Source organism: Aquarana catesbeiana, linkage group LG02 (genome assembly GCF_042186555.1).
Source record: "Aquarana catesbeiana isolate 2022-GZ linkage group LG02, ASM4218655v1, whole genome shotgun sequence".
Classification (NCBI taxonomy): Eukaryota; Metazoa; Chordata; class Amphibia; order Anura; family Ranidae; genus Aquarana; species Aquarana catesbeiana.
The window spans coordinates 75816612-75833301 of record NC_133325.1 but is presented as its reverse complement, the minus strand read 5'-3'; the positions used below and the strand labels follow the sequence as shown (position 1 = coordinate 75833301).

At 39.6% G+C, this 16690-nt stretch overlaps 1 protein-coding gene across 3 annotated transcripts in view; it reads right to left on the bottom strand.

The window, feature by feature from the left end:
• The window catches only part of CNTN5 (contactin 5), a 2213095-nt gene that overhangs the window by 270575 nt on the left and 1925830 nt on the right, over positions 1–16690 (bottom strand). For all 3 annotated transcript variants that reach the window (XM_073613049.1, XM_073613051.1, XM_073613050.1), the window contains one exon: positions 1517–1644. In XM_073613049.1, coding sequence (XP_073469150.1) covers positions 1517–1644 — 128 coding nt within the window. The remainder of the gene's footprint in view (positions 1–1516; positions 1645–16690) is intronic.

Genomic DNA, 16690 nt, shown 5'->3' with positions numbered 1-16690 from the left:
ACCACATCCTCCCTCGTTTTTGGATATATATATATTGTTTTTTTCATACCTTCCGTGGCACCGCGGGCGAGGTACGTCACTTTCCACGGCTTTTTTTATGTCCTCCTCGCCTTCTCTGACCCGTTTGTGTTCCAGAAGAAGGCGGGACCATTCAGAAAGCGGTATGCGACTCACGCATGCACAGTTGGAAACAGGCTGTGAAGCCGCAAGGCTTCACTTCCTGTTTCCCTTAGTAAGGATGCCAGCGCCTGGACCCGAAGCTGATGAACGGGTCGGCTTTGTGTGCCGACATCGCGGGCTCCCTGGACATTTACGTGTCCTTATATTAAAAGTCAGCAGTTAGAGCAGTGGTTCTCAACCTGGGGGTCGGGACCCCCTCGGGGGTCGAATGATGATTTGCCAGGGGTCATCGAATCCTGGGCAGTTCCTGAAGTCCACACCACTCCCAGCCTTTTTGTGGCCGCCCAGCTGGGCTGTTCCTGGAGCCCGTGGCCGCCCACTCAGCCTCTTTGCAGACGCCCATTCATTTCACGACATGGCTGGGGGGCAGAGACTAGAGGTCAGCTGACTGGTGAGGAACGTGTAATGGGAGGGGCTGGAGGAGACCCTATCTCCTGATATCGGCATAGGTGTCACTGCTACGAGACACCAAAAAGTCAGAGACGCAGTGAGTAACACTACCTGTGATTGTAGTTGCCATTAAAAGTCCCCACTACAGTTCTCAGATCAACAGATGACCTTGATCAAGAGCACCTAAGTTGGCTGATCAGAAGCCCCCCAACATTGCCACTCATTACATCCCCCCTCCCGGCAAGGAGTAAGAGAAGGATTAAAATAGAGAATACATGGAAGGGAGAGGAAAAGAGGGGGAGGAACAAAGAAAAAGGGAGAGCAAGAATAAGAGAAAGAACAAGAATGATGGCTAGAGAGGGGGGTGGGGAAAAAAACAAGAAATTAGGATAGGGAGAGATAAAAGGGAAAGAAAGGAGAACAAAGAGAGTGGTACATCCTAAAATGTACCATAAGGGGTTTTAATACTGTACGAGTGGAGGGGACTCAGGGAGCGTTGTCTGTGGGTTAGGGGCACAAATGACTTGTCTTGCCTTGGGTGCTGACAACCCATGCTACAAAAATAATTTTACTGTTAGGGATCCCCACAACTTGGGAAATTTTATCAAGGGGTCACGGCACTAGAAAGGTTGAGAACCACTGAGTTAGAGTATTTGTAGCTGCTGACTTTTAATTTTCTTTCACCCAGGCTGGAACTCCACTTTAAAGTGGTTCTAATTTTTTACTTTAATGCTTTGTATGCATTAAGGTTAAAATAAAAAACCCCCAAAAAAACCTGTATAAAGCCCCCCCCCCCCCCCCCCCCGTCCCCCCTTATACTTACCTGATCCTGTCCCTGTGCTGTGCACACTTCATGGAACTTACTTTGCAGTAAATATAATACTAGAGGGTTGGGCTGTATATTTCTACACTTGGCATGCTTTATAGGTAAAATACATCAGGGTACCTGTAACAGACATAACTGCTGTAATTTCCGCAGAGCCAAACACGTTCTCCCCTCGGCATGTGTATTTTCCTTCATCTGACTTAGAAGCGTTGAAGATCCGTAAACTTCCATCTGGAAGAACTGCTACCCTGGAAAAAACAAATCTGTTATTTTACATGTTCGTCTCTATAGTCAAGTATCTTTCATACAATACAAACTGTTAGTTTATGTTCCTGTGTACAAACAGTTAACGTATGTTCTTGTGATGTAGTTCCTATTACTTATTCAGTTCTGATGTCGCTTCTAATAAAAACTTCTATTATAAACTTACTTCGCCTACCCCCTTCAACGCTAGAGGTTTTATAATTACTTTGGTAAGATTCCACTTCCAGTTGGCAAGTTTATACAATGATGCAACTGCTTTCTAGATATATCTTAACATTTAAATGAGAAGTATGGGAAAAAATTTTTCTGAAGAATCATACTTACCTTACCTGCCAGCTCTAAGAATGAGAATCGAGTGATCAAACACTGTTGATCCCCCAGTTCTCAAAGCTTTGTGAGCAGAGAGCTGGTAACTGTCATTTACCGGCTCTCTGCTCTGCCCTCCCACGCTCACTGGAGTGCTGGGCTGTGGAGGGGGCAGGAGCGGCTGGCTCAGGCTCTAAGCAACTCGCTGAGAGCCCTACCCGGGTGCGGGTCCAGGCATGTGGGCGGATCTGCAAAGTGCAAAATCTGGTGCAGCTCATCACAGAAAACCAATCAGCATAGAATGCAGGAAGGTAAAAAAAACTTCAGCCTTCAGAACCACTTAAAGAGGAAGTAAACTTCATTTACTGACATTTACCTATAGGTAAGCCTATAATAAGGGCTTACCTATAGGTAGTGTATATATGTCCTAAACGTGCGCTGTTTAGGAGATATTTACATTACATGCAGCCAATGACATCACTGGCACATACGCTCTGAAAGAAACGGGCACTCAGAAGTGTCCTCACCGCGGCTCTGGGCATTCACAGAGCTGGAGCCCGGGAACCCGGAAACAAGACGGGTGAAGATGGAAGCGGCTGCAGCGCTGACATCGCTGCGCTGGAACAGCTTCGTTATAAGGTAAGTTTCACATAATGTGCTAGTATGTGATGCATACTAGCACATTGTGACTTTACCTTGCAGGAAAAAAAAAAAACGTCCATCGGTATACAACAGCTTTAACCACCTAAGTGGAACCAAACTGTATCTGAAGCACCATAAACTGATTAATTTTTAATATCCAAAGCCAACCCATCCATTCATATCTCCATGCTTTATTTTATTCATAAATCACTTTGAAAAACACCCCCTAACAATTCTAGCTGCGGCCATCTTGAGGTAGGTTACTTTCATACTGGGGCGGTTCTCAGGCGCTTTAGCGCCAGAAATAGCCTCTGAAAAGCGCCTGAAAAAAAACGTCTCTCGTTCATTGCAGTGTGTCTTTTCACACTGGGGCGGTGCGTTTGCGGGACGTTACGAAAAGTCCTGCAAGCAGCATCTTTGAGGTGTGTTGGAATCGCTGTATTTAGCACTCCCAAAACTTTCTGCCTATTGCAATGAATGGGCAGCGCTTCCAAAGTGCCTTAAAAGTGCTTTGAAAGCGCCGCAAAACAGAGCTTTTTACCAATTTTTGGGGGTACAAAGCGTCCCACTAGCGGCCGAAAAGCGGTGCAAAAGCGCCGCTAAAACAGCGCTAAAGTGCCGCTAGAACTAGCTGTGCTTTAGCGCTAACAGCCGGAGCTGCCAGTGTGAAAGTACTCTAATGCCCTGTACACACAGTCGGATTTTCTGACGGAAAAAGTGCGATCGGATTGTGTTGTCGGAAATTCCGATTGGTGTGGGCTCCATCGGACTTTTTCCGTCGGAATTTCCGACACACAAAGTTTGAGAGCAGGATATAAAACTTTCCGACAACAAAATGCGATCGGTTACATTCTGATCGTGTGTACACAAATCCGACACACAAAGTGCCACGCATGCTCAGAATAAATTAAGAGACAAAAGCTATTGGCTACTGCCCCGTTTATAGTCCCGACGTACGTGTTTTACGTCACCACGTTCAGAACGATCGGATTTTCCGACAACTTTGTGTGACCGTGTGTATACAAGACAAGTTTGAGCCAACATCCGTCGGAAAAAAATCCATGGATTTTGTTGTCGGAATGTCCGATCAATGTCCGACCGTGTGTATGGGGCATAAAGCCATGCACACACGAGCGGAATGTTCGACAGAAAAAGTCAGACGGAAGCTTTTTATCGTATATACCGATCGTGTGTATGCCTCATCGGACTTTCTTTTTAGAAAATTCTGACGCACCTAGAAATGGAACATGTTCTAAATATTTCCAACGGAACCAATTCCTATCGGGAAAGCCGATCGTCTGTATGCTGTTCCAACGGACCAAAAACGACGCATGCTCTGAAGCAAGTACGAGATGGAAGCTATTGGCTACTGGCTATTGAACTTCCTTTTTCTAGTCCCGTCGTACGTGTTGTATGTCACCGTGTTCTGGACAGTCGGACTTTGGTGTGACCGTGTGTAGGCAAGAGCGCTTGAATGGAATTCCGTCGGAGTTCCGTCTGAGAAACCTTCGGAGTTTATTCCGACGGCAAAACCGGTCGTGTGTACAGGGCATAAGGGTTAATGAGTCATGCAGCATTTGCTACCTGGAATCCATCTGCCCTCAGCTCAGGCTTGCATGCAGGAGGACACGCTTTGCTGAAAAAGCCCCTCCTCCCCCCGCAGTTGAAAGAAAAAAAATGCTCATGAAGTCTCCTGGGATGTATAACATCATTTGGCCTAGGCCAGAAAATAGGAAGCAAATAAAGAAAAGCATAAATAAAAGGATAAAGTAAATAAAAAATACCTATCTATTTACTAATGCTAGCAGAATAAGGATTACAAAGAGTTAATGCTGATTGGGAGAGTTGAGTTCCACTTTCATATAGGATTCTTGCATACTAATTTATTCTTCCACATACTAAGACTGCACTGTAAATATAAAATACAAGGCACATACATGCACTCAGAAAATGTTTTCTAAATGCAAATATCATTTCCTAGGATGGTGTTTTTCTTTCATACACTAATGCAAAGAGACTTATATAGAAGAATAACACAGCAGTTAAAAGGAATGTCATTTTAATCACACCAAGAGAGTAAATTGCTGATTGATTTATCCATTCACACAATCAAATTGTTTATTTGCTTTGATGAGACAGATGGGAGGAATGCATCTCAAGGGAATGATACGTTGAAGTGCATTTAAACCCAAAACCAAAAATTTTAATATATTGCAATTTACCTATCCTTAGATGTGGTGGCTGCATTAGTTTTCTTTTTTTTTTTTAGTTTTTTTCCCCCTTATTTTTACCTGGTGATTCAGCCAGTAACACCTTATGTCTTCATGTGTCTCTGGTCCACTGACGGAGCAGCGGAGACACCTTTGGACAGTGGCATTGTTAATCTGGGAGAGGATAGTATAAAGGCCCATACACACGATCGGACTTTTTGACAACAAACATGCAAATTACCTGTTTTAAGGCAACATCTGACCGAGTGTACGCTCCATCGGACAAACTTTTCGGTTTTCATCAGACAAATGTTGGCTGTGCGAACAGTCAAACTTTTTCTGCAACAAAAGTCCTACGTTGGCTAGTCCGATCGTGTGTACACAAATCCATCGGACTTTAGTCCAAAGTTCAAACACACATGCTCAGAACCAATGCAAAAGATCAGACAACAATACAGAAGTTGTCCAAAGGGTGGCAGTAATGAGCTGAAAAACCACGTGATTTGGTGAAAGTTGGCTGAAAAAGTCCTGCCGTGTGTATGCATACCAAGTTCACGGCCAACGCCCTTTGGACAGAAATCCACGGAAAAGTTTGTTTGAAGTCCGATCGTGTGTACGAGGCTTTAGATGCACTGGCATATTTAGATGAACTCGACTAGTACATTTTAAATAAAAATACATTTAGCTCCAGCTAACACTTTTTAAGCAGTTACAGCAACAGTTTATTTCCATTTAATATAAAAGTTTTACATCAATGAATAAAAGCTGCCCATTGCAAGCACAGCCCATCCACTTTTGCTGGACAGCATGGTCTGTTAGAGGGAGCAGAAAAATAACAGACTTACCGGTCAGATCACCAGGTAAAAATAAAGAAAAAAAATATCTAAAAAAGGAAACGAATACAACCACCACATCTAAAGGCCCATACACACGATCGGACTTTTTGACAACAAATATGCAAATTACCTGTTTTAAGGAAAAATCCGACCGTGTGTACGCTCCATTGGACAAACGTTTTCGGACAAATATTCACTGTGCAAACAGACAAACTTTCTGGCAACAAAAGTCCTATGGTGCAAAATCCCATCGTGTGTACACAAGTCCATCGGACTTTAGTCCAAAGTACTAACACGCATGCTCAGAACCAATGCAAAAGATCAGACAACAATACAGAAGTTGACCAAAGGGTGGCGGTAAAGAGCTGAAAAACCACGTGATTTGGTGAAAGTTGGCTGAAAAAGTCTTGTATGCATACCAAGTTCACGGCCAACGCCCTTTGGACAGAAATCCACGGAAAAATTTGTTTGAAGTCCAATCGTGTGTATGAGGCTTTAGACTTGAGCCCGGTACACATGATGATATTATTGGACGACTGATCGTCTGGTTTTTTTTTGCATGCAAATCTCAGATTGAATCTAATGAGTTTACTAAAGTCACGAAAATTCTTGTACGACAGAATAAAAATTGGGAAGTGATGTCATGTGTTGTAATCTATTGCATTTTCGAACTTCAGCTGTATTGATTAAACTAAAATCGTACAATCTGGCATCGTACGAAAAATGTTTTTGTGCATGACCGATCAAATAATATCAGATGAACTGTACTGATCGGCTCTTGAAAGCTCTGTACTAACAGTCAGATTATCGTACGATCGCTTCAAAAGCGGTATTTTTTGTATGATGGTCTGAAAAAGAGAAAATATCCAGTGAGCGGCAGTTGTGTGGATGAAAATGCCTTGTTGATGTGAGAGGTCAGAAGAGAATGGGCAGACTGGGTTCGGATGAAAGAAAGGCAACAGTAACTCAAATAACCACTCATTGCAACCAAGGTATGCAGAATACCATCTCTGAATGCACAACACATCCAACCTTGAAGCAGATGGGCTACAGCAGCAGAAGCCCACACAAGGTGCCACTCCTGTCAGCTAAGAACAGGAAACTGAGGTTACAATTCGCACAGGTTCACCAAAATTGGACAACAGAAGATTGGAAAAACGTTGCCTGGTCTGATGAGTCCCGATTTCAGCTGTGACATTCAGATTGTAGGGTCAGAATTTGGCATAAAGAACATGAAAGCATGGATCCATCCTGCCTTGTATCAACGGTTCAGACTGGGGGTGATTGAATGGTGTGGGGGATATTTTCTTGGCACACTTTGGGCTTTTAGTAGCAAATGAGCATTGTTTAAATGCCACACCCTACCTGAGTATTGTTGCTGACCATGTCCATCCCTTTATGACTACAGTGTACCCATCTACTGATGGCTCCTTCCAGCAGGATAATACACCATGTCACAAAGATCCAATCATCTCACCACTGGTTTCTTGAACATGACAATGAGGTCTGTACTCCAATGGCCCCCACAGTCACCAGATCTCAATCCAATAGAGCACCTTTGGGATGTGGTGGAATGGGAGATTTGCATCGTGGATGTGCAGCCAACAAATCTGCAGCAACTGCGTTATGTTATCATGTCACTATGGACCAAGATCTCTGAGGAATGTTTCCAACACCTTGTTGAATCTATGCCATGAAGAATGAAGGCAGTTCTGAAGGCAAAAGGGGGTCCAACCCGGTACTCGTAAAGTGTACCTAATAAAGTGGCCGGTGAGTGTGTATTCATATGTAAAGTAAAGTAAAAAAAAAAATCCTGCATACAAAGAGAAAAAAAGGAGATTTTTTTCCCCCTCAAGTAGCTAATTAAGCAAAATTTAGATTTTCCAATTCAGCAAAATGTCATCAATACAAAATGGGTAATTTAGTGAATTAATTTTCAACAAAATGACTCTGCTCTTACCTATTTATTACAAGTATAGCACCATAAATGTACACAGCACTTTACACGTATATATTGTACAGTCTCATCAGTCTCTGTCATCAAGGAGCTTACACACTAAAGCCGTGTACACATGATCGGATTTTCTGACGGGAGTTGTGTGATGACAGGCTGTTGGCGGAAAATCAAACTGTTTGTACGCTCCATCAGACAAATGTTGTTGGATTTTCCGTGGACAAATGTTGGATGGCAGGCTTTAAAATTTTCCATGGACAAATGTCTGTTGTCAGATTTTCTGAGCGTGTGTACACAAGTCCGTCAGACAAAAGTCCAAAGTACAAACACGCATGTTCGGAAGCAAGGACGAGCCAGAAGCGGTCGGTCTTGTAAACTAGCGTTCATAATGGAGAATTAACATTCGTGACGTGGCAAATTATGAAATCCTGAAATGCAGCGCACAATTCTCTTCTTCTTTAATGGGATAATAATGAAGCTGCTTTGCTGGTGATACTGATGGAGTTATTGCAAACGTATTTTCAAAGGCTTTTATTTTCTAGTGATATCAAGAATAATATTATTATGCTTTTTTTTTTTGTGCAAGTTACCACAACACCATTATCCTGTAGTTTTTAAGATCAATGATACAACTATGTTGGTGTCCCTTGTCAATTTTACATTGTATTTTTTAAAAACTGCCTACTCCCAAACTGTCATTTGAAGTAAAACACATAGCCAAGTATTATTCTCCACAATTTTTTTTATTGTGCATTAAAAAAAAGAAAACAAATAAAATTAGACATGCTATCTGCCAATAGAACTTAACCAAAAAGTGCATTCTGTGCATCCAAAAATATAGAAAATATACCAAGTCAAATCATTATTCAACCAAAAAAAAATAAAAGCCTCATGCATGTGTCTTGCTTCTTCATATAGGGGGTCAACAATACCAAGAGTTGGTGAAAGCAGGGGTCCGTCATCCAGAGATAATTCAGAAAATCATTTGGATTATTCTCCTGGAGCTCCCGCAGCAAAGGCATATGACATAATTGGTCACAATTAATAAAGCAACCAATTTTTGGTCCAAGAAATCCTCCTCCTCCTGTTCCTGGACTGGACTTGAGTCAAAGCAATAACTTCAAGGCCAATAATAAATAACACGTTATCTCCTCTGATTCCGCAACATGGCTGGCTGACGAACGGCCGTTCAGAAATGAACTGAAAGCGCTAAATGAAAAGCACGAAATGAAAAGCGCGAATCAACACTCAAACTTCTACTAACACGAAATTAGCAGAAGGAGCCCAAAGGGTGGCGCTAAAGAGCTGAAAAATCACGTAGTACGTCACTATGTTCGAGTTTGTTGGCCGACAATTCCTTGCCGTTTGTGTGCAAGCCAAATTTCAGGTACACACCTTCGGACAAAAGTCAGAGGTTTTGTCTGCTCAAAATCCGATCGTGTGTACGAGGCTTTACTCACATTCATATACTAGAGCCAATTTAGACCGAAGCCAACTAACCTAAAGCATGTCTTTGGAGTGCAGGAAGAAACCGGAGTATCCAGAGTACCCCCCACACAGGTACAGGGAGAACATTCGAACTCCAGGCAGGTAGTGCCGTGGTTGGGATTTGAACCGATGACCCTAGTGCTGTTAGAGGAAAATGCTAACCACTTAGCCATTGTGCTGCTTTATGTATATAACTCCTCACAGAACGCATGTTAACCAAGTAAACCAAGTTTCGGTATATGGAATAATTGTTATTGCAAAGTCTCCTAAGTGGTGTTTAAGAGGTTTTTTTATTTGGGATCCAAGTCAACAGAGCTTTGGGAAATGGACACCTGCTGGTTTGCATGTTATCACCTTTTCTGACACATTTCAAGCAGAACTGATACAAAATTATTATATTTAATCAGCTCATTTCTTGCTGTCTATATATAGATGTTTTTTTTAAGAAAAGACAAATCTCCTATGTTTTATATTGATTTAATGATCAGTGTATTAGCTTGCCATAAAATGTATGTTTCCACAAATTGGCTACCTGCAAGAAAAGGGTTACTCTTCCCAGGTGGAGGCGAATGATTCACTATTAATTATCACTGCATTTTCTGAGCAACAGACACTTCTTTGATTTCATCTAAAAAGACAGATAAGGCTGAAACGCTATGGAGTCATCTGCCCTTTGGCATTTTTTGAAGTCCAGATGCCATTAATTTGTCCTTTTATATTAAGCTGGATGTTGAGTATGTCAAGAATCTTTAACCCAGCATGAAACGATGCTATGAAACACTGTAAAGTATCTGAAAACGTATCCTTCAGCATTGCACAAGATATAAAAAGAGAAATGATGAACATAAAGTCCTTTAAGAACAACTTCAGACAAGAAAAAAATCAATCAGTGAGCTGCTAATGGTATTCAGGACATATAACTACAGAAAGTCCACTAAATTTAGTGGAAAAGTGCCAAAAATGATGTTACGCCCAGTAAATGGATACTTACAGTACAAAACTTGTAATGCTTTAAAATTGCGTCTGCCTGTGGAATGGCACAAAATTACGGTATCTAAAAATCTCCATAGGCAAAGCTTTAAAAGCCTTTACAATTTTTATTTTTTATTTTATTTAATTTTTTTTTTACAGTGTACCTTTAACGTTTTTTTCCTCAATTGTATTGCTATTACAAGGGATGAACAACATCCCTTGTAATAGCATGGGCCGTGACAGGTCCTCTTTATGGAGAGATCTCTTCTCTGGCCTCCAATGCAGAGAATGGCACAGGCAGGCAAATGGGCGTACCTGTACGCCCCTTTAAATTTACCGCCTATCGGGCCATGGGAGCGTCCCCGCGGGTTCCGGGAACTCGATGTTCACCGGCGGCCTGCGATTGCAGTGTGGAGAGGTAGAACGGGGAGATGCCTATGTAAACAAGGCATTTCCCCTTTCTGCCTTGTGACATGACTGGGATCTACTGCTCCCTGTCATCCGGAGCAGTGATCGCTTTCATGTCAGTGGAAGCCCCTCCCCCCACAGTTAGAATCACTTCCTAGGACACACTTAACCCCTTGATTGCACCCTAGTGTTTAACCCCTTTCCTGCCAGTGTCATTTACATAGTAATTAGTACATTTTTATAGCACTGATCGCTGTATAAATGACAATGGTCCCAAAATAGTGTCAAAAGTGTCCGATGTGTCCGCCATAATGTCGCAGTCACAATAAAAATCGCAGATCGCCGCCATTACTATTAAAAAAATAATGATAAAAATGCCATAAAACTATTCCCTATTTTGTAGACGCTATAACTTTTGCGCAAACCAATCAATATACGCTTATTGCGATTTTTTTTTTTACCAAAAATATGTAGAAGAATACATATTGACCTAAACTCAGGAAGAAATTTGTTTTTTATATATTTTTTAGGGATATTTATTATAGCATAAAAGTAAAAAATATTGCTTTTTCTTCAATATTGTTGCTCTTTTTTTGTTTATAGCGCAAAAAATAAAAACTGCAGAGGTGATCATGGAAAAGCATCTTTATTGAAAATATGTGAATAAAATGCAAAATTGCAGACAAATACAAAAAAATATATAAAAAATGTGTTTTTTATTTATTTTTTGGGGATATTTATTATAGCATAAAAGTAAAAAATATTGCTTTTTCTTCAATATTGTCGCTCTTTTTTTGTTTATAGCGCAAAAAATAAAAACCGCAGCGGTGATCATGGAAAAGCATCTTTATTGAAAATATGTGAATAAAATGCAAAATTGCAGACAAATACAAAAAAATATATAAAAAATTTGTTTTTTATTTATTTTTTGGGGATATTTATTATAGCATAAAAGTAAAAAATATTGCTTTTTCTTCAATATTGTCGCTCTTTTTTTGTTTATAGCGCAAAAAATAAAAACCGCAGCGGTGATCATGGAAAAGCATCTTTATTGAAAATATGTGAATAAAATCCAAAATTGTAGACAAATACAAAAAAATATATAAAAAAATGTGTTTTTTATATATTTTTTGGGGATATTTATTATAGCATAAAAGTAAAAAATATTGCTTTTTCTTCAATATTGTCGCTCTTTTTTTGTTTATAGCGCAAAAAATAAAAACCGCAGAGGAAAAGCATCTTTATTGAAAATATGTGAATAAAATCCAAAATTGCAGACAAATACAAAAAAATATATAAAAAATGTGTTTTTTTATATATTTTTTGGGGATATTTATTATAGCATAAAAGTAAAAAATATTGCTTTTTCTTCAATATTGTCGCTCTTTTTTTGTTTATAGTGCAAAAAATAAAAACTGCAGAGGTGATCATGGAAAAGCATCTTTATTGAAAACATGTGAATAAAATCCAAAATTGCAGACAAATACAAAAAAAATATATAAAAATGTGTTTTTTATATATTTTTTGGGGATATTTATTATAGCATAAAAGTAAAAAATATTGCTTTTTCTTCAATATTGTCGCTCTTTTTTTGTTTATAGCGCAAAAAATAAAAACTGCAGAGGAAAAGCATCTTTATTGAAAATATGTGAATAAAAACTTATGATCCAACTAATAACGGCTGCAAAACAAACAGTGGCCAAGGCATGGAAATCTCCTACATTGGTACTAGCAGAAACAATTCACAGAATAAATAATACAATGTCCCATGCTAAGATGGTTGCCATCGATCAAAATCAAATTCCAAAATTTGAAAAACTTTGGCACCCTTGGATAAAACAACAGTTCCTGTCAAATTTCAATGACTCTGTCCTGTTGCCATGGTAACAGATTAAATGACTTACAGAGACACCCATTCTAAGGCTTCAAAGAGAACTAAAAAGAATAATAAACTGACGAGCGGGACAACCTTGTGGACCATACCTCTACCTTTCAACCCTTTTACTTCTTTCTCTTTCCTTTTCTCCACCTTACGATTAAAGCTCATTATCAGAATTTATTTGACCTATATACACTCTACTTGTAAACAATATGTATAGTAGGTATAAATCATTTAAATACCTACAAAAGTAACTAAGGAAATGATATATATCTTTAATTTAGGTTTACGTGAACCCAATGTTTAATATTTGAAATTTCATGATATTTACCTATATAAACCCTACTGTAAAACAATGAGCTTACTTTATAGATCCTTGTAAACTTACTTTATGTATCTTTATAACATTGTATACTCAATAAACTTCTTTTGACAAGGAAAATATGTGAATAAAATCCAAAATTGCAGACAAATACAAAAAGTGGGCACAGCGGGAATCAAATGGCTAGCCATTTGATTCCCGCTGTGCCCACTTTTTGTATTTGTCTGCAATTTTGGATTTTATTCGCATATTTTCAATAAAGATGCTTTTCCATGGAGTGCGGCAGTCCAGGACTTTTCTATCTCCACAGACTTGTGCATAGCCAGCACCCAACGCTGTGTAGTAGGGCGGGAGCACCTACGAAAGCACGGAGACTTACAGAGCGTCATTTCCTTTTCATCGCAGAGGTGATCAAATACCACCAAAAGAAAGCTCTGTTTGTGGACGTCAATTTTGTTTGGGTGCAGCTCCGCACGACCGCGCAATTGTCAGCTAAATCGACGCAGTGCCGAATCGCAAAAAAATGGCCTGTTCAGGAAGGGGGTAAAATCTGGAGTGGTTAAGCATGGTAGGCCTGTGTCTGAGTAAAGATGTATCCGGAAAAATATCAATTTTACCACCATTGTTTTGGCCATTTTTAAAATAAAAGATAGTAACATAATAATAAAGTCATAATATGCATAAGACAAGTTGATAAACAAGATATTTCAGTGCAGGAAAGTCATCTTTAACCCAAAGTTGCATACATAAATTAGCAGTTTTGATGGCGGTGGAGTATGATACAAAGCCTACTTGGTCTCCATGGCAGGAAGACCTCTTTGTCCTTGTTTTGGCCTTGACCGCCACTACAGTATTTGGCTTTTTTTTTTGTCTATGCAGCTCAGCATGAAATATGATACTTTTTAATCTACATATGCACAGGCTTTTCTAAAATTATGAGTTTAATCTAATGTCCATCTTGAGAAAAACCATAAAATTGTTTTGTAATTGAAGCTCTGGATTAAAATTCAAAGCAGGAGTAGAAATAGCGTTTTCATTTCATATCTTCCAATATATATTTACAGCTAAAGACCCGCATTGTTACCAGCAGCAATAAAAACCGTTTTTTTTTTTTTGCAAGAGTGCAATTACCATCTTTCAGCTCATCAGGCAGGAGGAATACACAAACATTTCCCCTTCAAACAGGCAAACAACGATTACACAAGCACATCTTCAGAAAGAATGCAATCATTAGTGGAACGGGTTAATTATAAATGCTAAACTCCCTTCTGGGTATAGTTACCCTGAGCATCATTGCCAGGGGTTAATGAGATCTAGAACTTGTTAACAAATGGAGCATCCGGTGTGAAGGGCAAACAACATCTCAACTACTACAACTGCCATTAACCTTGACAAAGCACCAAACAAGTGCCTGAGAATTCACAGGATTACCTCCAGCTTCATAGGCTTTTATTTCAGAGCCATAAGTACTTAGTATATTTAAAGCTGCTAATTGTGTTTACATGGACATGTTTGTCGGCTCTGAGCAATGGTTTAACATGAGTTTGTTTCACCACTTAAAGTGATTATAAAGTCTATTATTTTTTTAAAAATAACAAACATGATATACAGTGGGGATGGAAAGTATTCAGACCCCCTTAAATTTTTCACTCTTTGTTATATTGCAGCCATTTGCTAAAATCATTTAAGTTCATTTTTTTCCTCATTAATGTACACACAGCACCCCATATTGACAGAAAAACACGGATTTGTTGACATTTTTGCAGATTTATTAAAAAAGAAAAACTGAAATATCACATGGTCCTAAGTATTCAGACCCTTTGCTGTGACACTCATATATTTAACTCAGGCGCTGTCCATTTCTTCTGATCATCCTTGAGATGGTTCTACGCCTTCATTTGAGTCCAGCTGTGTTTGATTATACTGATTGGACTTGATTAGGAAAGCCACACACCTGTCTATATAAGACCTTACAGCTCACAGTGCATGTCAGAGCAAATGAGAGTCATGAGGTACAAAGAACTGCCTGAAGAGCTCAGAGACAGAATTGTGGCAAGGCACAGATCTGGCCAAGGTTACAAAAAAAAAGTTGTAACCATCCGACTGGAAGTGGGAGCGGGTACCTGTCAGAACCAGCTACCCGCTCCTCCCCTTCCCAGAAAATGTGCCAAAAATAGTACAGGAGGGAGGGATGAGAGCATAAAGCAGAATTTCCCCTTTAGGGTGAAGTTCCACTTTAAGGTAAAAATTGTTTAGTCTTTAGAACCCCTTTAAGGCCCAAACAAGACACAAGAGATTTTAGATTTTGCTTACAAACAAACCTGCCGCTTTCATTGTGCAATAACATGAAAAATAAACTGAAAAGGTTTTTACTATCGTAATTAAAAAAGGTGTAAGATAACCAAAACAAGCAGTCCCAGGAGATGCCCTCAGTCCCGCTCCAGCACACAGAAGGTGATTGTCCATTCCCTCCACTCAGGTCTCAGATTACACTATGCTGTGTGTGACATCAAATCCCTTCCTCCTGCCTGCTGGAGCTCAGAAATGCTGTGTAAAATGTGTGCTTTAGGAGGCTGTAGAGGAGAAAGCACTGCAGATAAACAGATACAACTTATGTAGGAGGATTTGTTTCATTTCTTTGTATCACAAAGCAAACAGAATATTGGCATGCATTAAAAAAGGGGATTAACTCCAGAGATAAAGCGATAATTCTCCCACTCTACAAGACTCTGGTCCGGCCGCACCTAGAGTATGCTGTCCAGTTCTGGGCACCAGTCCTCAGGAAGGATGTACTTGAAATGAAGCGAGTACAGAGGGCAACAATGCTAATAAAGGGTCTGGAGGATATTAGTTATGAGGAAAGGTTGCGAGCACTGAACTTATTCTCTCTGGAGAAGAGACGCTTGAGAGGGGATATGAATTCAATATACAAATACCATACTGGTGACCCCACAATAGGGATAAAACTTTTTCGCGTAAGGGAGTTTAACAAGACACATGGCCACTCACTAAAATTAGAAGAAAAGAGGTTTAACCTTAAACTACGTAGAGGGTTCTTTACTGTAAGAGCGGCAAGGATGTGGAATTCCCTTCCACAGGCGGTGGTTTCAGCGGGGAGCATAGATAGTTCAAAAAAACTATTAGATAAGCACCTGAACAACCACAACATACAGGGATATACAATGTAATACTGACATATAATCACACATAGGTTGGACTTGATGGACTTGTTTCTTTTTTCAATCTCACCTACTATGTAACTATGTGGCCTGAGGCTAGTCACTTCACTGGGCACATGTAAGGGTTTACAACCACTTTTAAAAACAATGCAAATATTATTTATACCGACAAATTAGTCAAGTCAACCAACATAAATTGACACTGCTAAAATTGATCTGAATACCTCGGCTCGTACAACCTCTGGCCATGAAAGGATGACATATGCAACATCCACAGCAGCCAAATTAAAAAGGTGCAAGCATTGACTTTTTCACAGGACATTCAATCCACTACTTAGACTGATTGTCCAATTAGTGGAGTTACTAATGTAGATCCAATTGACAGCTTTCAAAAACTCACACGTGGCTTCCTTGTTTTCCATCACTATGTACATAAGCTAAATGCGGAATTTGTTTTGTGTGACTTTTTAATGTTGACTGTAGAATGAAAATCCATGGTTTAAACGTTATGCCGTTGTGCCTTTTTCCTCTGATGTTTACATATATTTAGGAGATAACGCTGACAAAACACAAAGCTCTACCTACAGTCTCCTATTAAAGTTTTCAGATTTTGCCTGTACAACTTCTTCAAAGTCTGTAAACAATACGCTTTTCTTCGGTGCACGTCATCTTCCTACAACGCAGATACTGCAACTTGAATATATTCATATTTATATTTCATTCATTCTCTCCAAAAGAAATCCGAATAAAATTACCATAAATACAAATACAAATAAAAATTTAAATTTCGGAGCTTCACTGCCTCCTTGCTAAATCTCATCTGTCACTTGTGCT